This window comes from Lampetra planeri, chromosome 13 (assembly GCF_965212315.1).
Source record: "Lampetra planeri chromosome 13, kcLamPlan1.2.h2, whole genome shotgun sequence".
In the NCBI taxonomy this organism is placed as follows: Eukaryota; Metazoa; Chordata; class Hyperoartia; order Petromyzontiformes; family Petromyzontidae; genus Lampetra; species Lampetra planeri.
The window spans coordinates 10,107,032-10,130,670 of record NC_136119.1 but is presented as its reverse complement, the minus strand read 5'-3'; the positions used below and the strand labels follow the sequence as shown (position 1 = coordinate 10,130,670).

Below are 23,639 nucleotides of genomic sequence, written 5' to 3'. Positions count from 1 at the left end.
CGGCAGATCTTTGTGACGTCATATTTGAGGGGGGTCTGACTTTTTGTGACGCCGTGTGACGAAGAGGGGGGGGGGTCAAAAATCGTCCAAAATCGCGTGACGTCATTTATGGACGACCCCTTTACTGGATAAACGACAATTATTATCCAGTATATGTAATGAGATGTATTATATTTGCTCTTAAGCAGATACTTGAGCACGGGTTTTAAATAATAATAATAATGTAAATATTCTTTAGAAGGCCTCCTGAAGGCGAGTGTGTTATGACTGTACAGATTATGGAGATGCAATCACCGAAAGGTAGGGAAGCGTAGAGCGCAAGACACTTAGATTCAAATCTAGATTGACACTTAGTAAACTCTAAAGTCAGCTCGAGTAATTACATTCAACCACCAGGAGAGGAAATGCAGGCTCATCTGTGGCTATCTTGTGCGTTTAAGTGGCTGTGTGGGTGGTACTGTGCATTGTGGTGTATGTAGGTGTGTGTGTATGTATGTAGGTGTGTGTTGGTGTGTGTATGTAGAGGTGTGTGTGTAGGTGTGTGTGTATGTAGAGGTGTGTGTGTAGGTGTGTGTGTATGTAGGTGTGTATGTAGGTGTGTGTGTAGGTGTGTGTGTATGTAGGTGTGTGTGTATGTAGAGCGGAGCGCCGGGTGGCTAAAGCACAGCAAGTTGGCACAGTAGGGGGCACAGGTGGTGCATCAGCCAGTCATCTCGGTCATCTCGGTCAGTCGACCCGTGGCACCTGGGTCTGCCCCGTGACCTCCTGCCAGCGGGCGTTCGACACTTCACGTGGCCTCAAGGTGCACATGGCCTGGCACAAGCGTCGTGGTGACGTCACCGCCACTTAGTGGCGAATGGCGGTTGTTGTTGTATGTAGGTGTGTGTGTAGGTGTGTGTGACGCCGTGTGACGAGGGAGGGGGGTCAAAAATCTTCCAAAATCGCGTGACGTCATTTATGGACGGCCCCATACGTGTTCGCCATACCACTGTGTTCTGTGCCATGCTCAGCTGATTTAGATGCCTACTAACAGCACTTGCTTCAGCAAGTCTGCGGGGCCGCATGGACATCTGTTTCTGTGTGTGACTGCATGCGATTGCCTCTGCTTGTGTGTGCCTGCACAACTCTGCAATGCCTCGTTTAGACACGCGCACACGCATACACGAAAGGACGCGCACATGTTAATACAAAGACAAAGATCTCCCGTATAGCCTTAACAGACTGTAGGGGCAAGTGCTGTTAGCGAGCACCTATGACGGCCGGAACGGTACACGAGGAGGTGGGTGGCCAGCACCACGCCCGGCCGCCTTTGTCTCCCCAGTGGCGATGTTTACACACATGTTCATACATACACACACACACCCAACAGCATCTGCAAAGGCTGTTTAGTTGAATTGCTTAAAATAACATTCTCTGGGTCCGCCGGTTTTTCCCCTCCACATTTAGAAACACGTGTTGAGAGTGTTTGGCTGCTACTATACATTTCCAGACGACGATAAGACGCTTCGTTGAGCCCATCATTTGAGCCCAGGTCCATTCTGAACAAGAGCGACTTTATATAGCTTAGTGCGCCTTACCCGGTCGAATTAAAAAGTTTAGTTTTAGTTTAGCACGTGCGTACAGACATTTTGTAATCCCACATTATGCTCACACAAAACTTCCGGGAATAAAAGCGCACACGCCACTTTTAAAATATGGTCAATGCATGCGGATCTCGCCAGAGTTAAATCTGGATATCTCTAGTAGGGCGACCACAGTGACGTAGTAACTATATTATCGTTGATTTGAAGCTTTCGTGACTGCAAGGATTCATACTCTTAGTTTTTTTCCCTAAGAGTATGATACAGTAAATCTAGCTGTGACGGTCCCACCTGATGACGGAGACTTGTGTTGCCTCCGAAACGTCGTGATTTATTATTTTATTTTTATTATTACTTTTATTAATGTTAATTTTATTATTATTTTACCTACGTAACTATATTATCGGCTCAGTGGGTGCAGCAATCGGTCAGATGGGGCCCCAAAACTGCTCTAATTAAATTAAAACAAAACGTGGAACGTTAATGTAAACCGCGCTGTAATTACGTTATTTTGTTCTTTTACACTGTTGTTGACACCGTATCTCATGTTGGTTGTCAAGAGGGGCCTAACTCGTAGATTTGGCCACCAGGAGGGGGGGGGGAAGTCACCCCCCCCACTCCCCATGCCCCCACTCTCGTTAAGCTACTGGGCGACCACCATGCATAAGAACAGGTGTCGTTGCTTTCTAGCCAAATGCCCAGAAATTTGGTGGCCCAGTCCTCGCCTGCATATGCCTCAGACTGCCAGGGCTCGCTGTCCAGCCCTCTGGCACCGTGGTTAGGTGCCTCAATTCGCCATCGGAAGGATAGAAATTCAAACTCTTGGCCAGAGATTGGCGTTGCCCATTATCCCTCTCGAGCCTATGGGATGAGCTTGCCGTTTGTGGAGGTCTCAAGAGGTTCGTCCCTGCCATGAGAATGTGCAATTTCCACCGCTGACTCAGGGCTGCCGATTGAGGCGTGCAGATTCAGGCACTGCCATTTTTTTCTCTCTTGACAGAGGGGTACACTGACTTTACTTTTTAATTATCTGACAGCTCCACTGAGCGTGCCACTTTTGAGGCACAAAAAAAACCCAGGACATATCATTGGAAAGGAATATCTCACAATTACAGAATCAGAATATGTACGCTTGAGGAATCCGATGAGTACTCTTAGGTTTTTTTTCACAGATTTTTCCAAGACAGCTCCTTCAAAAAGGGAGTTCAATCCTCGAACCATAAAAAACCCACCTGGGACGGGTGGCTGCCTATTCGTCTCCTCCCGTAAGCTCTCTCGGTGCGTGCGCCCCCCCCCCCCGCCCATAGACGGCGTCATGTCGGTGGGCAAGTCAGTGCCGCCGGAGGCTCCCGCGTCGCGCCTGGTGGGCCCATCGGTGGCGGCGGGCCGGCGTGCGTGCGTGGAGCTCGTGTACCGCGTGAGCGGCGGTCCCCGCGCGGGCCTGGCGGCTCGGGCCCTCGTCCACGGAGCCTTCGTTGCGGCCGACGGTGCCGACGGTGCCGCCGCCGCCGCCGTGTGGACGAGCGTCGCTCGGGGGGACGTGAACGACGAGGGCTGGCGCTTCGGGGCGTTCGACGTGGGCCCCTTTGACGAGCCCTTCCAGGTGAGGGTCGGCGAGCCGGGTGGCTTCGGCACGGCGACGGCGCGCGCTGCTCTGCGGTGTGTTTTCAGGTCGTGCTGCGTGATGCTCAGAGTGGACGTGTGCTGTTGTGTCGAATTTCTGTGGCGCCGTACGTAGCCCACCGTGCAAATTGAAGGTGCGGGGAAGGCATTGGACTTCACAGTCAGCCAAAACGACTTAAAATGCATGCCAAAAAACTCACTGTTGGCAGGCACACTAAAGTTTACAACGTAACATTACGTAACCTTGTTTCTTGACTAAACTTTTATGTGCGCAGGATGTATGTATTGATGTTGAACTGTTTTGCACCGTATGTAGCCAACCATGCTGATCGGAGGTGCGGGGAAGGACAACAAACGAGCCACAAAATCAGTTCTAAAGAAATTCGTTTTTAATCTAGAGTGAATCGTCAAATGATGTCCGACGGTTCGCTCCCTGTCCTGAGAGTTTCTTCTGAAACCGAATTCATGTGCCAGGAACTTGTTCAGGACATGGGCTCTCGAAGAAGCTCCCAGCATGTGCAGCTAAACGTCAGACATCACGATGAGCAGCACTTTGCAAAAACCGAAATGGCATCGGAGAGCTGTTGGGCACAACCCGAAAAAACGAGGGCAGAGGACATCGGCACTGTCCGAAAGGGAATGTCACTGTCATCCTGCTGTGGTGATGTTTCCTAACAGCAGTTGATCCAGTCCAACACATGTATGAATGATGATCGTGGACACGACGTGACGAGTGTATTACTCAGCATGCGCACAATGGGAAGCGATTTGACCTTGCAAGCTGACACTGTGCAGTTGGCTTAGGAATCCCACTTTGTCAAGGCCTCTCCCTTGCTGATGATATGCAATGAAGTAAAAACCAGTTTAGGTGTTTGTCTGGTTTACACCAGAGGTCGCAACCGGGTACCCGATACCCGTACCCTACCCGATACCTGGCTACCCGTACCCGGCCGGGTACGGGTACGGGTACCCGTTTGCGACCCTGGTGCGGCCGGGTATGGGTACGGGTAGACCTTGAGTCACTGGTGAGTAACTGTTTGTCACTCATTTCCCAACGTCTTGTCTCTTCTCACAATTCAAGTTCCTAGAATCAACCCACCCGCGCCTGCAACATGGCTTCATCCCAGAGGTCGCAATCAGGTACCCGATACCCGTACCCTACCCGTACCCGGCCGGATACGGGTAGGGTACGGGTAGGGCCGGGTACGGGTACCCGTTTGCGACCCTGGTGCGGCCGGGTACGGGTAAGGAATTAAAACCCGTTTGCGACCTCTGGTTTACACTATTCATGACCGTGATTCTTTCGTTCACGAATACCAGTATGCTGTGGTGTGAATGGTATGTCAGTGTATAAAATGCGATTATGTATTTGCAAATGTGTTTATTTTTTGTAATTGTGTTCATTTATTTCAGCAGGAAGGGCCCAATGAGCCGTTAGGCTCGATTTCCTGGGCAGTCTTTGATGGTACAGAAGTTACCGCACGGTAGAGGTCTTCGGGTGAGAGGGGGACAGGGGGTAGAATGTAGACTGGAACAGGGAAAACCCAACACCGCTCTTCCTCGGTTTAACACGTAGGCTTTCGCGACCAATATCATCAACAAATCTGGCTGCCGACTGATGATGCTGGTTGTAATTACTGGCGAAACATCGTACTCAGATTTTAAATGTTGTGGATTTCGTCTACAACACACCGTTGGCATGTTCTGCTTACGTGACAAACCTTACTAATTAGCTTTATTGGGTGTTTGTGGGTTTGTATATTTACGCGCTATAACCCTGAAAAAAACGTATTTCTTGTTGCTCAGCCCCAGAGCATTGTGGCTCGAGAGGTCCCGGCAACGGCTGTGCATGACGGCTCGGGGCAACTTCCCCTTGCGATTAACGCTCACGGCAGCGCCAGTCAGCCCCCCACCTTTCACGTCTAAGCAAGAACAGATGCCCAGGAAACCTCTCCGAAGGAGTAAGCCTTCAAGATTTGCGACGCCGCCGCGGCCCATGTGATTTCCACGCCAGACACTCGAGACGCAAGCGATGACTGGTTTCTGCTGCGTGTGATTAATCACGCCGGCAATGAGAAAAACGTAAACACGTGCACTTACGTCCGCAATTGGCGTGGTTTCGTCTCGCTAAATTTAGTGAGCACCGCCTGCTACTTCTATAACCTTAGTGTAAGAGCCTGGGCACCTAACGGATGATAGAATTGCTAAAAATACAAGTAGTTGCGTGTATTTGTTGAAAAAAGGTCCCTGTTTCCTGCATGATCCTTTTGTCCACTGCTGGTATGAAGTCCTCTTCACCCCCCCCCCCACCGACACAATTGTCAATCATCGGGCTTGTTTGACCATACTTCACCACGCTGGTCAGTGCGGGTTAACAAAGGGCTGGTCAAAACCGGGCAGCTATCAGTTGCCATTGATGGCAACCGTAAGCCAGGGATTCGAACTCGGGTTGCCGTTTCATCGCGCCGTGCGCTAACCACGGCGCCACGGCTCTTTCCGCCCGTTGAATCCTCAGCGTGGGTGATGCAGCAAATTGAACTTTCTCTGGTATGAATGTCGTTGCTTTTCTGGATTTTCCGTTTCGACCGGAGGCTTCAGCGGTGTCAAGAGCGCTGGAACGCTTGTCTGGCTGCACCAAGCAAGCGCCATCTATCATTGTTCTTAATTTATTCCCCAGATGCATGAACGTTTTGGACTGTGGTCTGGTTCGAAAAAAAATATTTATATACGCGTCAAGCTTATGCACGTATATGCCAATGACCAAATGTGCACAGTGTTTTCGGATATCAGAAGCTAAGCAGGTTGGGCCTGGGATAGGGCGTGTTTGGGTGACCACCAATCACAGAACAGAGAGCAAAGGAGCGAGTGCACCAGGATCCACTGTTGTACGGTTCTTCTATGCTCTAGCGTCCATGTCCCCAGCCATCACCAACTCGGACTTACCAGCGTGGTGACGTTATCGTGAGCTTACCCCCTTGGCTGGCATGGCGTGGGGCAGCCCTCATCCAGCAGTGGATTGGCAAAAGGTCTGTGCATATGTACCAGTTGCATGTACGTACGTGTAACACGTAGGCTTTCGCGACCAAATCTGGCTGTCGCCTGATGAAGCTAGTTGTTATTAGTGGCGAAACGTCGTACTCAGATTGTAAATGTTGTGGCTTGGCTCTCCGACACACCGGTGTGCTGTACTAGTGGCGAATTGGCACGTTCTGTTTACGTGACAACCCTTACTAGTCGGCTGTGTCGGGTGGTGGCGGGTTTTAACGACAGATTTATATATTTACGCGATCTAACCCAAAAAAAACCTCTGTTATGGATGTATGTACGGCCTGAAACATATTCCCCTTCCACATGCTGTACATTATGCATTACATGCACACCAGAGTAGAGCATTTAAAAAAAGACAAGCATATGTAGTATTTATAGCAATTTCCTGTAATACATGTGCATGGAAATTCCATGAATGCTCACTCGCAACATATCTGCCCCGCACTCTCTATTCATTAAGCGTGGGCATAGCTCCTCCAGTCAATCCCACCACCCCCAGGATTCTGAACACTTTGCATCGTAAAGACCGACTTTGAACGGCCACGTTTGGTGTGAACCATTCGATTGCGATACAATTCCAATTTGAGTAATCATCCCAATGGGATCGCCTCACAAGACGCTGTGCTGAACTGGAATAAAAAAAATTGTGAAAAGGTAATTCAAATCGGCAGCTCAGCAGTTAGCGCACGGCCGGGCCTCCTCGAGGTAGACTCGGCCTTAAATGAGTACTCGGTGCGGTGTGTAAACATCTGCATTGATCAGAAAAAGGTGGCCGGACTTGGAGTTGGCCAAACCACTCGCTTGTGCGCCGTGTCAGCCCTTAATAGGCGCTCACTAACAACACTAGTCTCAACAATCTATCCAGGCTACATCGGGGTATCCTACTCTTTTGTATGTACATTGTGTCCCTGCGTGTCTCGCCTTTTTGTTCTTTCTTTCTATGTTTGTAGCTCATAAAAATGCTAAGAAAAATACATTTTATGAGGAAAACTGCATGTTTATTGAAACATTTCTCAGATGCTGTCATAGGATGTCACGTGTAAAGCAGTGAAACCACACAGCATGCATTATATGAGCTCAGGAACGTGTCAGCTGTCACATTTGCACACATTCATTGTCTCGAGTTTCACGGGTTTCTTCAGTGTCGTCACCCAGCTCAGTGACTTTTGGCCGGATCTCACAATGAGTATCTGGAAACTGAATCCCACATGTTTCTTGTCGGTAGAAATGTTGCATTGTACCATACACGCAGGCATGTATGATACAGGCATGTATGATAATTGTTTTTTTACTCTTTCATCTGGCAACAAAACTGACACCTTTTTTTTACAAGGAGTCATGTTTGCATTGACCACAATACCTGCAGTCATAATGCAAACAAAAAACATAACTCTGATAATGTGTGCACTGTCCTTGAAGTTGATTGGTCCACACCCGAGACAGCTTTCCTTAGAGCCTAGTCTCACATGGTGTTGGACCAGATGACGCCAAAAGGCGCATGTATTTAACATGTTTCACAAGGTAGAGCTGCTGTTTATTTAACTCTTCTACAGTTTATCGAAATTCTTTAACTACAGCCAAATACGAGAACTGCATCAGTGTGTGTGTGTGCCAGTGGTTATCACGTTGTGGGGAGCGGTCGTGTAGCGGTTAGCCAACACCGGTGACGATCATCTGAACCGGTCCTGGGCCTCCCCTAGGTCGACTCAGCCTCAAATTAGTACCTGGTGCTGTGTGTAATCATCGCCACTGGGGAGACAAAGGCGGCCGGGCGTGGTGCTGGACACCCACCCCCTCGTGTGCCGTGCCGGCGTTCATAGGTGCTCGCTAACAGCACTTGCCCCTACAGTCTGTGAAGGCTTTACGGGGGATCTTTGTCTTTTATTTACAGCATGAGTCACCGTGTCAGTCTCCAAAAGATTGGGTTTGTGAATTCAGCAAGTGCTCCCACCCCCCGCCCCCCCCCACCAAAAAATAAAAACAATAACAGCATGACTCATGTTATAAGTTCATAATTGTGTTGGCTTGAGGTTTCCCACCAACTCCAACCACCGTCGCAATTCGACACCAGCACGGTGGGCACCTGTCAACGATTTCAGCAACGCGCTTAAACGTTTCCATCCAGGTTGTCAGACCCAAGCCCCTTTGTCAACGTAGGAGCTGTGGGTGAGGCAAGCAGCAGGGGTTGACGGGGGGCTGCTCACGCGATTTGCCTTCCCCATTGGGCCCATCACACTCTCGGCTCAACTCGAAATCTCAACTCAGTTTCAATCGGCCTGCAGCTAAATTGGCTCCTGACGAGTGCGTGCGCGCCCAACTCGAGGACGAACTCGCCAGGCGAATTGCCGTTCGCCCAGTGGGCCGGTGCAATGACGGCAAGAGGGGCAGAAGGGTATGCATGTATGTACTATGTTGAACTTCTTTCGCAACGTAGATTGTAGATAAACTCTTTGGGTCTTTCGGTAAAGTCACGTAGATAGAAAATTTATTTTTAAAAAAAATGTTTAATTCACGACGTTTCGATCGCAACACAAGCAATCGTCCTCAGGTGAAAAAGCACAGCAGGCGGACTGCTGAGGCAGGAAGAAATGCAGCGAGAGAGCTGCTGCAGTCAAAGGTTATAAAGGTCTGAGATGGGTACAACCCATTGGTAAGTGGGCGGGGCTAGAGATGGAATTTGCAAGTAAATGTATGATCGCAGAGCTAGGCATACCTCGGCTAATCATGTTTGCATTAACCACCAGATTTCACCTCTGTAGGTTATACGGGCGTGTAAGAGAGCAGAACGTCTGGTCTGCCATTTTGGCGGTTATTAATTGAAAGGGTGATTTAGGGCATTGGGCTGGCCGGGTGCCACGTGGAGTTACCGCCGCTGCAGATGTTGCCGCTGCCTGCGCTGGTTCGGCGGTGGCCGTACCGTGGCCAAGACGGGAGCCTGCAGAGACACTGTAACGCCGTGGAAGGGTGCCAACGTGTCCCATGCCGACTGAAGAAACAACACTGAAATCCGCGTAACACTCCGCTGAAGTGCGTGCGCATTTGCGTTGTGTTTCAATGCACGTTTCTGTTTTTTTTTTAATCGTCTGGGGGCAGTGAGACGTGTCTTTTTTGCATGTCGGTTTGAGTCTAGACTGCTCAGCTGGCAATAACCGCATCGTCAGCAGTGGTCGTCCTACGGAGTGACCAAGCACTGCCGTAGGAATGTGGCATTTCGGTCCTTGGTAGGGGTGGAGATAAGCAAAGCCCAACGATTGTGTGCGCAAAAGGGCACTTGGTAATTACTGGTTGAGCAACAATGACGTCGCTTGTGAGATTGTGATTTCAGGTCAGGATTCCGAGTCCAAGCTCAGTCCACCGTCCCTCCAAGATGAATAAAATAGCACATTTACATGCTCAAAGCTTTCGTGACTGCAGGAATTCATATTCTTGGTTCTTTCGGTAAAGTCACGCAGATTGAAAATTTAATAAAAATGAGAGATAATAAAAAATGAAAGCCGCTTGTGTTGCGATCGAAACGTCGTGGGTTTTTTTGCTTTTATTATTTTCAATTTATGATATTTTTGTTATTCTATTATCTGTTATTTTTATTTTCGATCTACGTGACTTTACCGATAGAACCAAGAATACATTTACATACCTCAGATTGCAGCACATGGTGATATGGGTCTGCAAAACAGGTGATTTAGGATTTCCACCACTGGCTCAGGACCGCGAGTGGAGATGAAGCTCCACAATTGTTTGAGCGTGGAGGTCCATTTAAAAAAAAAATTGCACCACTTTCTTAATCGACTGCTGGCTTGTATGTACATACGTTTAACTTATTTTGCTCCATACCAGCCCTTGCAAAGTGTTCGTCCAGGGACCGGTTCGGATATCACTCGTCGCTAATGTTTACCGTGACTGGGAATCGATCGCAAGTCACCGGGTTCACAAATCAGTGCACAATGCATTTCACCACTGCTCCCCCCCCCCCCCCCCCGAGCAGAGAGGTTTTTAAAAAAATCGGTGAAAAACCTACTTGCATTACTGCTGCTAATGAACAGCAAACCTCCGGCCCTCCTGGTGCACATGCGCTTTCAAATAATGGCCACGTCTCTCCCGTGGTCCACCAACCTCGCCTCCGTGTCACCGGATGACAGGCGCGGGCAGCCGCCACGTGACACGCGCCGTCTCCTTCACCGCCTCCTTACTCCCACAGCTGGTGTTCGAGGCTACGCTGAGCGAGGGAGCTGTGGTGGTGGCGATAGAGGAAATCAGCCTCTCGGACAGGTTCTGCCTGGGTGAGACTCGCCCCCCACTGCTCGCTTTACACAGCCCGTCCCCCCCATCGCTTCTGGCCACACATGTGGTTGTGATTGTCCGTGTCTCCTGTCGTGTTCTGTATAAGTGCTGCTGTTTACCCCCCCCACCTCCACCCTATCCATGAGTGACCCAACTTTCTTGTGCACTCCCCTACCCCCAAGTCTCGTTTGTGCCGCTTCCTCTCTACCCCCCATAGCTCGTGGCTTTGGCTCACCGAGACGTTTACTTCTGACACGGCATTTTCTTGAGCGTCGTCAAAAAAAGGGCAGGGGTTGTATTACCGTGATGTCACGGGGTCATTCTGTTCTTGATGGCCGGTTCGAGTAACCTGTGGAGGTGGTGGTATCGTGTGTGCAAGTGTGCGCTCCCGCGAACGGCACTGGCCCAAACTAGTCTGTTGTTGGGCCATGCAGGGCATCGTTGTCGTTATGTCTGGGGAGCGGTGGCGCAGTGGTTAGCACGCTGCGCTGCAAGCCGGAGGACCGACTTTGATTATCTGAGCACCGTGTTTGCCTTACGATGTGCTCGCTAGCAGCAGTTACCCCAACAGTCTGTTATAAGCTATACAGGGAGTCGTTGGCATGTATGACACCTACCTATTCACGTGTAAATCTATTTTTATGTATCTCTTATTCAGGTAGGTATAGAGTACACTTTGGGTCTTTCGGTAAAGTCACGTAGATAGAACAATAAAAATAAATCACGACGTTTCAATCGCAACTTAAGCAATCGTCTGAAAAAATAGAGCAGGCGAACTGCTGAGGCAGGAGAAATATATTTTTTCACCTGAAACGTCGCGATTTTTATTTTATTTTTCTATCTACGTGACTTTACCGAAAGACCCAAAAGAGTATGAATTCCTGCAGTCACGAAAGCTTTAAGTCAAGAATTAGGTACAGAGTGTTTTGTAATACACATTTTCAGCTGTATAGGTATTTTTTGTTTGCATATTTCCACTTTCCATGCATTTCTTTGTGCTCACGCATACTGTGCCACGGTGGCGAGATGTCAACTACCTCACCTGGTTCTAGATTTGAAGCTTTCGTGACTGCAAGGAATCATATTCTTAGGTTTTTTCGGTAAAGTCACGTAGGTAAAACATCAAAATTAATGAAAATAAAATAAAATAAAACAAAAAATTACGACGTTTCGGAGGCAACACAAGTCTCCGTCATCAGGTGGGACCGTCACAGCCGAATTAGCTACATCAAGTGAGGCAATGATTCAAGATGTAATCCCTTATAAGCAAGTTGAAGGGGGGAGGAGAGGGGGGGGGGGGAGCTCATCAGAATGTTAGTACAACTCATCGGCTTATAAGGGATTACATCTTGAATCATTGCCTCACTTGATGCAGCTAATTCGGCTGTGACGGTCCCACCTGATGACGGAGACTTGTGTTGCCTCCGAAACGTCGTGATTTTTGTTTTATTTTATTTTCATTAATTTTGATGTTTTACCTACGTGACTTTACCGAAAAAACCTAAGAATATACCTCACCTGGTATACAGGAGGTTGTGAATTCCGTCCCGACTCTGACTCCTCTATATTTGGAGTTTGCATGTCTCTCTCCCTGTAGTCGTGTTGATTTTTTCTCCGGGTCCTCCAATTAATCCCCTTCACATTTAGAATCAACATGCGTTTAGAGTATATGGCTGCTATACATTTACACATGATAAGCCACTTCGTTGAGCTATCATTTGTGGCCAGGGTCTCTTCTAAAATAGAGCTACATAGCTCAGTGTGGCCTTACCGGGTGAAATATAAATAGTTGCGTTGTATACGTCTCCACACTCGGCGTGCCGTACGATTGGTGTGCTTGAGGCTCGTCAGCGGTGACCGCCTCCGCCGTGCGAGTGCAGCGTGCGGCTTCGAGGAGGAGCACCTGTGCGGCTACGAGAACGAGGCGGAGGAGGAGGCGTCGTGGGCCATGCGAGGGGGCGGGCGACGCTACCCGGCACTTTACAACCGACCCATGGACCACGACAGCTTCCTGAGCCAGCAGGGTGAGTGGCTCACTCGGACCGCAAGTCACGAACGCAAAAGCCACCGCCAAGACCTCGGATCGACATTCCCCGTCGATCCGTCCTCCATGGACGTGGGCCATCAGCTCCGTCAGTGCACGTCAACGATACCACCGCACAATACGATCGGGGTTCGCAATTGCTCTAGAGACACGGACGTGCACGGTCCTGTGTTTGTTGTTTTCAATGAGCTAATAGGCATACCGAGCCTCTCCCTGCTGCGCGGGGTCGTGGAGGTTACTTTGACCATGCTTCACATCGCCGGTCGGCGTGTGGCCTGGTGAGAATGACGATGGATTCTGCTGCAGCCTATAACACCTGTTTAATACGTGGTGGTCGCCCATCCGAGCACTATCCACGCTCAATCCTGCTCAGCTTTCCGAGATCTAGTGCGATAGGGAAAAAAAGTCTGGTGATTTGGTCATAGGGCGTCTAGACACTTAGTTACACGAATTATCCCAAGGAAAAGCGTTTCGCTATGTTAAGTCCATTGGCCAATTGCCGCACGGGAAAATAAGTTTTCCTCCCAGCATATGTCACCAGCAGGCAAAGCGTGGACTCGTTTCACCTTCTCGAGTCTCGTCTGCAGGGTTTTGGTTGCTACAGCAGTGCTTCACGGCATCAGCAGCAACACTCTGTTGGCGGGCTGGGGGAAGAGGGGGGGGTTCTATGGGAGTTGTGAGAGGCAGGAGACAAATAAACTCCAATGCAGTGCAGCTGAGAATGAGTCCAGCATGGAGGGAATGAGTCCAGCATGGAGGGAATGAGTCCAGCATTGAGGGAATGAGTCCAGCATGGAGAGAATGAGTTCAGAATGGAGAGAATGAGTCCATCATGGAGGGAATGAGTCCAACATGGAGAGAATGCGTCCAGCATGGAGAGAATGAGTCCAGCATGGAGGGAATGAGTCCAGCATGGAGGGAATGAGTTCATTATGGAGAGAATGAGTCCAACATGGAGAGAATGAGTCCAGTATGGAGAGAATGAGTCCATCATGGAGAGAATGAGTCCAGCATGAAGAGAATGAGTCCATCGTAGAGGAAATGAGTCCAGCATGGAGAGAATGCGTCCAGTATGGAGAGAATGAATCCAGTATGGAGAGAATGAGTCCAGTATGGAGGGAATGAGTCCAGTATGGAGAGAATGAGTCCATCATGGAGGGAATGAGTCCATCATGGAGAGAACGAGTCCAGCATGGAGGGAACGAGTCCAGCATGGAGAGAATGAGTCCAGTATGGAGAGAATGAGTCCATCATGGAGAGAATGAGTCCAGTATGGAGAGAATGAATCCAGTATGGAGAGAATGAGTCCAACATGGAGAGAATGAGTCCAGTATGGAGAGAATGAGTCCATCATGGAGGGAATGAGTCCATCATGGAGAGAATGAGTCCATCATGGAGGGAATGAGTCCAGCATGGAGGGAATGAGTCCAGCATGGAGGGAACGAGTCCAGCATGGAGGGAATGAGTCCATCATGGAGGGAATGAGTCCATCATGGAGAGAACGAGTCCAGCATGGAGGGAACGAGTCCAGCATGGAGGGAATGAGTCCATCATGGAGGGAATGAGTCCGTCGTAGGCAGAGGAGAGCGTCACGCGAGAGCGTCTGGTGAGGCCACAGAGAACGTTCCAGACGACGGGAGCAGTCGCGGGAATCTACTGACCTCCTCCCAGATTTGAAGCTTTCGTGACTGCAAAGATTAATATTCTTAGGTTTTTTCGGTAAAGTCACGTAGGTAAAAACAAGTAAACCCGTAAAAACAAAGTTTTTCACTATAAATCCTTTATATGCGTGGCATCGGGGCGGCTAGAGTCCTCTCGTCCTCTGGCTTGAGATGGCTGCCACCTATGGGTCAGATGATTGTCTGGCAGCATGAAACAATTGGTAATTAAATATAAAAAAAAATTCCCTAAACAGTGTAAAATTTTGGAAATTTTTCTTCACGAAAATGCATTGTCACGCACAACGAGTCTGTGTGCAAAATGTCAACTCGATTGGATCACGGGAAGTGGGTTAAAAAACGACCGAAAGATTTGCACGGTCCTAAGCAAGCAAGCGAACTTAATATAAAGGATTTTAAAAAGTTAAAGACGGAGGCTTGTGTTGCCTCCGAAACGTCGTGATTTTTTACTTTTTTTTACCTACGTGACTTTACCGAAAAAAACTAAGAATATGACCTCCTCCCATTGAGCGCAGGTTGTCTGGAGGTTTCAACAGAAGGCCTTGGTTTGCTGGTGCGGAGGACACATGGACACATGGCAGGGGTGGTTGGGGGGGTTGGAGTGAGATGAGAAGGGAGAGGTAGGTAGGAGCCAGTGTAAGGATCTGTTCTTGAGACCGCGGGCAACAACAGGGTGAGCTGCTCCCACAATTGCTTCTTCCCCCCCCCTCCTTTTTCAGCGATGGGATTTTAAACCATTTTAATATCAGGAGTTCTCTGGCGCCGTCAGCAAGCGAATGAAAACAAACACCGAGGGGCAACGTGAAGCGGGCAAAGGTTCAACGTCAAAAAAAATACGTCCCCGTCAAATGCATCACTTACCTGCAGCACTCCTTTCTGATGAGCAAAACATCCTGAATCTGGACAAAAAATAACACTTTCCGAGACGCAGAGCCTTTCAATCTAACAACGGTTATATAATTTGCTCCTCTTGGGGGTCGGGGGGGGTGGGAAGTTTCGAGATATTTTAAAACTTCTTTCACGGCTGGGCATCATTACCACACAGTTGTCCGCGACTCGGGAGCCGGAGCTTTGACACGGTGACCTGCAGAGCCATGTGCCCGCCCACACGATGATTCGTTATCGTCGTCTGTCCCTCTGAGCTGAGAGTGGAGCCTCAGTCTCACCCCGCTCACCCCGTCATCACGCTGATTTATAAACACCCTTCGCAGGCGCCTCAGCATCTAATCCACTTGAAGTGATTTTTCTCTTGTTTTCAACTGACGGCCGTTTTTTGTTGGCTGTGCCTCATCACCTACAACACTGTGGCTTGGTAAACAGAGAGTATTGTCACTTGATGATGGGTTTGCGTGAGTGGTTGTGACGGTGAGTTGTCCGTGCACTGCACCACGACACCAAGTGGAAACGTAAGCGGATCTAGACACTTTCCAGGGGGAAAGGCAGTCCCAAAATTTCAAGATTTTAACATGGAGCCCGACATTAAAAATAAAAACATTTCATGTATTTTCTCTTCTAACACCAATAACTTAGCCATTTTAGTAATCTCAAAACGGAGGGGTGGGGGGGGGCATCACCCGCTGCCCCCTACTTGGCTATGATTAGAAACTGGAATCTGAAAATATGAATACGAACATAGCCTTCTCTCGACCAACCAGTATAACATGAGTACCTGATGGGTGGTAGGGAGGGAAACGTGACGGGGTAATTGTGTGCACGTGGTATCTTGCTCGCTGTGCCGCCTTTGATTGGCGCTAACTTATAGAAAATTTCCCCAACAGTCTGTAACGTGAAATGTGTGCATAAAGTTTTTTAGTTGCATACACGCGGATTGGCGGTGCAGTGCTTCGTGCAACTCGCTTCATACCTGGCGGCTTGAGTTTGACTCACTGCCAGTTGCTCACACAAGTGATGAGTGATATCTGAACTGCTGCTTGGCCTCCCCATAGGTCCACTCGTTATAAATGATTAGCGGGTACCACGAGCACTCACCAGCACCGCGGAGAGATAGGTGGCCAGCCACGGTGCTGGTTGCACACATCCCCTTGTGTGTCGTGCCGGATTTAATAGGTGCTCACCAACAGCACTTTGCCCCAGCAGTCTTTGTGAGTTGTACGGCGGTCTTCGCGTGTGTTTTTGTTGCTGTTGGTTATTGTGTGTGTGTGTTTTTCCCTTGTGTAATTTGGCATTTTAAATCGGAGTGACATCAAATTTATCACGGTTGTCAGCAAAGTCCCTTCCAGATTTCATTAAGATTAAGGAGACTGATCACATTGAAAATATAAAAAAATCCCTCCACAGATGTGGCCCATGAGCTGTTTACGATATATTACCTTATTTGTCCAATTGCCAACCAGTTTCAGAGACTGCACTTCGAAAGGGACTTTGAGAAAGAACATCTTGACAGCGTGAATTTTATTAGACTGTAAATTTACTTCATTTAACATTTTTTGCCGAGCCTTATGTAAGTTAAGTTAAACAAAACACAAATTAATAGGAAACAAACCAGTTAATGTTGTGCTGCAGACATAGGAATAATTATCATTATAATTTCATGTATAAACCTGCATCGTGAGATGTTTCAGTGTGCAACAAATAATTTCGTTTGTTGCTTATGTAGTTTTTTTGATGTAGCAAGTGGGAAACGAAAAAACACTGAAAATTTGTAACACAAAACACGCCGTTGGCTATCAGGTTCGAGCAGGATGTTATGGGTTTACCCATAATGCCATGCAGGCCTGTTTTAATATCTCATCATGCATTATTTGATATTGTGTCTCAGATTACACGAATTTTTTTTATATCACGAATGATATGGAGTGACTCATTGCCTGCGATGTAGCACTGGATTTCTGCACATTCAGGGATGAGGTCATGCGGCCGACGCAGACGCAGCTGTCATTCTGTACAGGACAAGCGCGGTTGTTGTTGTTGTTGTTGTCGTCGTAACATTTGTGCCTGCACTAGAACGGAGGGCAATCGGGGTGACGTGAGCGTGTGGGGTGTGTGTGTGGCACAGTAATTAGCGCGCTGCGCGACGAACCCCGGCCACCCGAGTTCAATTCCCGCTCATGGCTACCACCAACACCAGTGACGATTACCTAAACCGGTGCTCGGTCTCCCCTAGTGCGGCGTGTAAACGTCGCCACAGGGTGTGCTGGCCACCGGCCTTTTGTAGGCGCTCGCCAACAGCGCTTGCCCCAACAGCCTGTTCTGGTTACGCGGGGAAAACTTTGTCTTTGAATTTCGATTTAAAGCTTTCGTGACTGCAGGGATTCATCTTCTTGGTTGTTTCGGTAAAGTCTACGTGACTTCTTTCGGTAAAGTCTACGTGCCTTTACCGAAAGAACCAAGAAGATGAACTTTGTCTTTGTGTTTTTGTTGTGCAGGTCACCACTACCTGCTCGTGAATTGGCATGGCACCCAAGGGCTCGGAGGCACGGCGCGCCTCGCTTCCCCGATGGTGAACGACCCTCAACCGGGCTGCCTTCGCTTTCACTACCAGGCAAGGGCCATTAGGGTCACAGTTAGCCAGCCACGTGTAGCGGTAACCTTTTGTTGAAATGGGGGGAGGGGGGGGGTTATGCAAACTTAAGGGGGCCACGACACAGTCAATGTTGAGCTTTTAACAAATGTTAAACGCTTCATACAATGAGTAAAGGTATGGTCTCCTTTTGTGCCTCGTGCATTCCGCTAGCTCTGTGTATGTGACGATAGGCTGCCACTGGTCTTAGTTATTGCACCGACATATTTTGATTTGACCGTGGGAATGATTCGGGAGGCTGAGCCTTCAGCAGGGGGCCTCATCCCCCCCCCAGCCCCTCTGATACTACAGCGCTGCTGTAAACAAACCCCGCTGCCCCCCGACTCCTTTTTAATTTTTATTTCCCCCTCTTGATTATTCTTTGGGTCTTTTGGTAAAGTCACGTAGATAGGTTCAAAAAAATTATTATAAAAAAACTGCGACGTTTCGATCGCAACACAAGCGATCGTCATCACCTGACTTGACAATCAGGATGAATCTTGACTTAAAGCTTTCGTGACTGCAGGAATTCATATTCATATTCTTTGGGTCTTTCGGTAAAGTCACGTAGCACAAGCGATCGTCATTAGATGATGACGATCGCTTGTGTTGCGATCGAAACGTCGTAGTTTTTAAGAATTATTTCTTTGAACCTATCTACGTGACTTTACTGCAAGACCCAAAGAATATGAATTCCTGCAGTCACGAAAGCTTTAAGTCAAGAAGTGACCTTTGCTCCACACAGCGGGGGGGGGGGGGGGGCAGCACTTCACTCCGCTCACTCCTGAGCTGTTGTGTACAAGCTCCGTGGTGCCACCCTGCGAGTACCAGCCAAGAGAGAGAACAATTATCCCCTTCCCAGCGATTCGATACATTGTATCAGTGTCGCAATTCTCTTGTAGAATTGGTACTGTAATGACACTGGTCAACAAAAAAAATACATGTTTTTCTGGCCTGGACTTTTGCAGCTGTTTTAGACTAATTTCAGGGTGCTGATTCCAAATCTGATCTCAGATTTGCTCTATCACATCATTTTTATGCTATCGGCATACCCCATTTTCATTGATTTTACCCGAAATTAACTCTGTCACTTATGATTGCAAGTTGTTGCGAGTCAATGCCTGCTTTAATGTTAAAATATGGTGTTATATTTTTAGGATAGTGTGTGTATAATATCATTTTATGTAGATATCCACATTTATTTAATATTTTTCTTCTGCAGTTTTTATTGAAAATGCAATATTTAATATCTCAAAAACCTGATGTGATAGACAAAACTGATGCCAGATTTGGAATCGGCACCCCAAAATTACCTTAAAACCGTTGGAATACCTTATGCCAGAAAAAGTGTGTTGACCAGTGTTATTTAACAAAAAATGTTTAGCATTGGCGCAGTAGTTTGCCAATTACCCTCCGAACCCAGGGGACCTGATTTTGATTTACGGCCACGGCTAATGTCGGTGGCGACCGACATCTGAAACGCTCCCAGAGGAGGGCCGACCCAGAACTTGTGTGGACGTCCCGTGCAGGTGGAGGGTGGCGGTGAGGATGGCCTCATGGTGCGTGCGCGGGAAGCTGGCGGCTACGTCCACGAGCTGTGGCGCTGGGCCGGTTCGACCCTGGGCAGCTGGGAAGCAGCGTCGACGCATCTGGAAATGACGCACCCCTTCCAGGCAACTCGCGCCTTCGCGACGGCCGCCAGCGATCGCCCCGTCGCTCAATCAGTCCGCCCGTTGGGCCAGAGCAAGGGGTCGGCGAGCGCTTCAGGATTGTCAACGTTTGTCGCGAGCAAAGCTTTCAAGGCCGTACGATCGAGGGAAGAGGAGTAACGCCTCATTTGTACCTTTCAAAAGCACAATAAGAATGATAACGATAAATGCCCCTTCTCCGAGAGTCAACATTTCAATTCTTCATATCCCTGGGATGTAAGCCAGTGGTGGTAACGTATTTTCTAGCTGTGTTCTCCGTAACGCAGCCAACGTATCTCAGAAATTACATGGGCACTTGCAAACACTGCTCTAGAGGGCGGATTGCATAATCGTTCAGACATTTGGGATATGTATTAGACACCTATCTGCATGGCTGTGAGGTGGTAAGCAAGTCATAGTACAGCAAGCAGATTGCTGAGCAGTCTGTGCAGATTTGAGCGCTATTCCTCCACACTGGTTGTGTCTTTATCGGGGCAGTCCTGTTATTGTCGATGCTTATAACAATTTAAGACAGAATTGGCTGAATGTCCCATGCAGGAAACCTAAATAAGGTCTTGAGATTCAATTGAGTCTTCCCTGGCTAAATGAAGGTCAATGTGAAAGTCTTTACGCAATTGAATGCCTGTTCTCCTGGCACATTACCATTTATATTTAAATCTTCAGAACATATGTGTCAATCTACTTGTTGAAGGACTCCCCCACACTGTCAGTCAGGCCTGGGCTTGATAATTGGTTTTTTACCCTTCTATCTGGCAACAAAACTGACACCTTTTTACAAGGAGTCATGTTTGCATAGACTGCAATACTTGCAGTCATAATACAAACAAAAGACATAACTCTGATAATGTGCACTGTCCTTGAAGTTGATTGGTCCACACCCGAGACAGCTTTCCTTAGAGCCTAGTCTCACATGGGTTGGACCAGATGACGCCAAAAGGCGCACAACTCAAAGACAATGCACCATCAGAGTATGAGAGCTCGGGGCAAGCATCTACACTATGGGAACCTCATTTGCCAGTAAAAATATGATAATTGGTTTTTTACCCTTCATATTTTTACTGGCAAATGAGGTTCCCATAGTGTAGATGCTTGCCCCGAGCTCTCATACTCTGATGGTGCATTGTCTTTGAGTTGTGCGCCTTTTGGCGTCATCTGGTCCAACCCATGTGAGACTAGGCTCTAAGGAAAGCTGTCTCGGGTGTGGACCAATCAACTTCAAGGACAGTGCACATTATCAGAGTTATGTCTTTTGTTTGTATTATGACTGCAGGTATTGCGGTCTATGCAAACATGACTCCTTGTAAAAAGGTGTCAGTTTTGTTGCCAGATAGAAGGGTAAAAAACCAATTATCATATTTTTACTGGCAAATGAGGTTCCCATAGTGTAGGCCTGGGCTTGTTGGGCAAAATTTCACGACTCTGGCCAGTGCAGGTTGGTGAAGTTTAAAGTGGGGCGGGGGGGCGGGGGGGCGGGGGGGGCTCAGGACTTTTTGAATTATAAATCGCCGTTGACGTTCGACAGTGATCAGGTTCATAGCGCAGTGATGAACAGATCGCATTTCACCGCATTCACACCACAGCGTGACCCGTTGTTATCCGTTTGTGATTTTAAATAGCTGCATCTGCCACACTTCGATCGGACACGGTTTGAGGAACAGTTCATCCATTGAACGATCGCTGTTGACCCTGGCACAGCGTTGTACTTGTTTTCATTGACCCTACGGATACGATAGGCTTCGTTATCCCTTTGGCTGAGATTTTAACTCGTGACTTCCAACTTCGCCCCATGCCAGACATTATTCGAGTAACCTTACATTCCTTGGGACAATCAACTTGTTGGTGCCTGCACTAGCCCTCATGGCATTGTCTACCTGCCTAGCCCTGCCACAGGTGTGGTTGCCATGCTCCTCAGACCACCTGGAGGCAATGGGCTGTGCCAGGATGATGGATTGGGCCTGCATTCCAGTACAGGCAAATTCCTCGCCCTCTCGGACCTCCCCACCCCTCTCTCTCCCAGCCGCCTTCACCGACTGGTACGGGTTGAATATTGTGAGCCGTAAGCCCAGCAGGTTAAAGAAGTTTGAGAGAAACACTCTTGGCACATGTGAGTACATTGTGGTTTTTCAAAGTCTCAATTTGAGGCTTTTAGGCTGGACTGGAAATAGAGGCTGATGTTCAAAAAAATTGTTGACAAATCTAATTATCTAGATTTAAAGTTTCTAATTGACAAATCTAATGATCTAGATTAGAAGTTTCTAATTATAATTATTACGTGCAACGATTAGTCTGTGCTATGTTGATGATGTTGCAACCTTACGAGGTTATCAATATCGAGTGATCGTTATTTATCAAGAAATGCCTAAATTAGACTCGGTACTTATTTTTTCAGGAGGCTATTGCATTGGGCCATTTTGCCAATTGCTTTTAAAATATAGATTTTTTTATACATTTCATTAGCAAAAAAAGTGTACCTGGAGAAAGATGCTTTGCATTTGAGGGGATAGCAGTCGCAAGGTCCACACAGATTGATCCATTGCTCCGTTTATTACACCGCTCTATCTTGGCCACCTTACAGCCCAGCAGATATTGGAGTGTAATATATCCACACGAGTCACCAAGCCCTGTCTGGAAACCACCGCCATGGCTCTATTGGCGCAGTTGCTCTCTGAGCTTCATTACAATTTCTGATCGTGGCACACCTCTGGTTGTCAGCCCTTCCCACAATGCATCCCTTCTACTCCGTCCCCACGACCCCACAGTTCAGGTTTATATTTTAATTGGGTTCTTGCAAGGTTTAACTATTTAACCCTCGTTCGATAAATTATTTGGTGATGCTGCGTTGGCTCAAGCACCATTAACAATAAAACACAACACATTCGTCAATAACACAAAAATTAAAACAAATATATATCACAGGTGACATATCGGGTGACGGTCCTTTTTCTTAGCCGTAACGACGTCACCTGTTACATGTGTTTCATTTTTAAGGCACTGTTATTGCCGAATGTGTTGAGTTATTTTTTTGTTCACGTTAATTTAACCATCTTGTCATTGGCAGGGTTGTTGATCCAGAAAAATTACGTGCAAATCTTTGACCTTTATTGCTTAGCTTTTGCTAATTTAGCTTGTTCATAAATTGAACGGAACATTTCCAAAGTCAAACGGATCCAAACGCCTCCGTGCTCACACAAGCAACGGAGCTGCACCCACTCCTGTTTGAGACCCAGAGTCATTAGAGGGAATTCCACATTCCTATTGTGGAAGGGGGGTGGTCGTTCCATTATTTTCAATGATTGGCCATGAAAACTAAGCTAAACTATATTTTTATTTTACCAGATAATGCCCACTGAGCTATTTAGGTCTTTTTCAGAAGCAAACTGGCCACAAATGATAGCTCAACGAAGTGGCTCATCACGTGGAAATGTATGGCAAACCAAATACACTAAACGCCCGTTTCTAAATGTGGAGGGATAAACCGGAGGGTCCGGAGAAAAATCCACACAACCACGGGGAGAGAGACACGCAAACTCCAAATATGCAGACGTCAGGGTTGGAATCGAACCCACGACCTCCTGCATACCAGGCGAGGCAGTTAACATCTCACACACCGTGGATCGTCGTAATGGTACGTAAGTGTTCCTGACATTCCTCAAAGATGTTGTCAAAAAGCGCTGTGTCGCTTAGAAACAGAACCACTCTTATCGAGAGCTCATCTCGCGTGGGCTCACGGCTGCCAGCTCTCACCTGGTATGAGTTTTTATTCACTGCTTGGCCTTGGCTCGTGGATGTTTTGTTGTTGTTGTTGGTGCTTCTGAGGCAGCATCTTTAAAGGAGAGCCACAATGTCAAAACCTTTTGGGGACATCAACTTTCATCTTGGGGCAGAGTAATATTTTAAAATATAAATACAACCCAGTCTCTCTGTTGAAGACGGGGCAGGTACTGCGGTGAATTACAGATGGAAAATGCACGGCTCTCACACCGTTGAAATTGATACGGAAAAACAACGCGTGCTTTTCATTGCTTAACTTTGTGTTTGTTTTTAATTGAGTATAATGTCGTCAAAGTTAAACAAATCTAAATATCTCCCCGTTCAACATGCAATGCGCTGGCACTCAATGCCCATAGAGACCCTGATTTGTTTTGTTATCACGCC

The 23,639-nt window shown here is 47.8% G+C and overlaps 1 protein-coding gene across 1 annotated transcript in view; it reads left to right on the top strand.

Moving 5' to 3' along the window:
• Positions 1-23,639, top strand: part of LOC144722051 (MAM domain-containing protein 2-like) — a 42,104-nt gene that overhangs the window by 5,136 nt on the left and 13,329 nt on the right. The window contains exons 3-7 of the mRNA XM_078600136.1: positions 2,888-3,183; positions 10,450-10,531; positions 12,413-12,556; positions 17,642-17,757; positions 19,305-19,448. Of these exons, the coding sequence (XP_078456262.1) occupies positions 2,888-3,183; positions 10,450-10,531; positions 12,413-12,556; positions 17,642-17,757; positions 19,305-19,448 (782 nt within the window). The remainder of the gene's footprint in view (positions 1-2,887; positions 3,184-10,449; positions 10,532-12,412; positions 12,557-17,641; positions 17,758-19,304; positions 19,449-23,639) is intronic.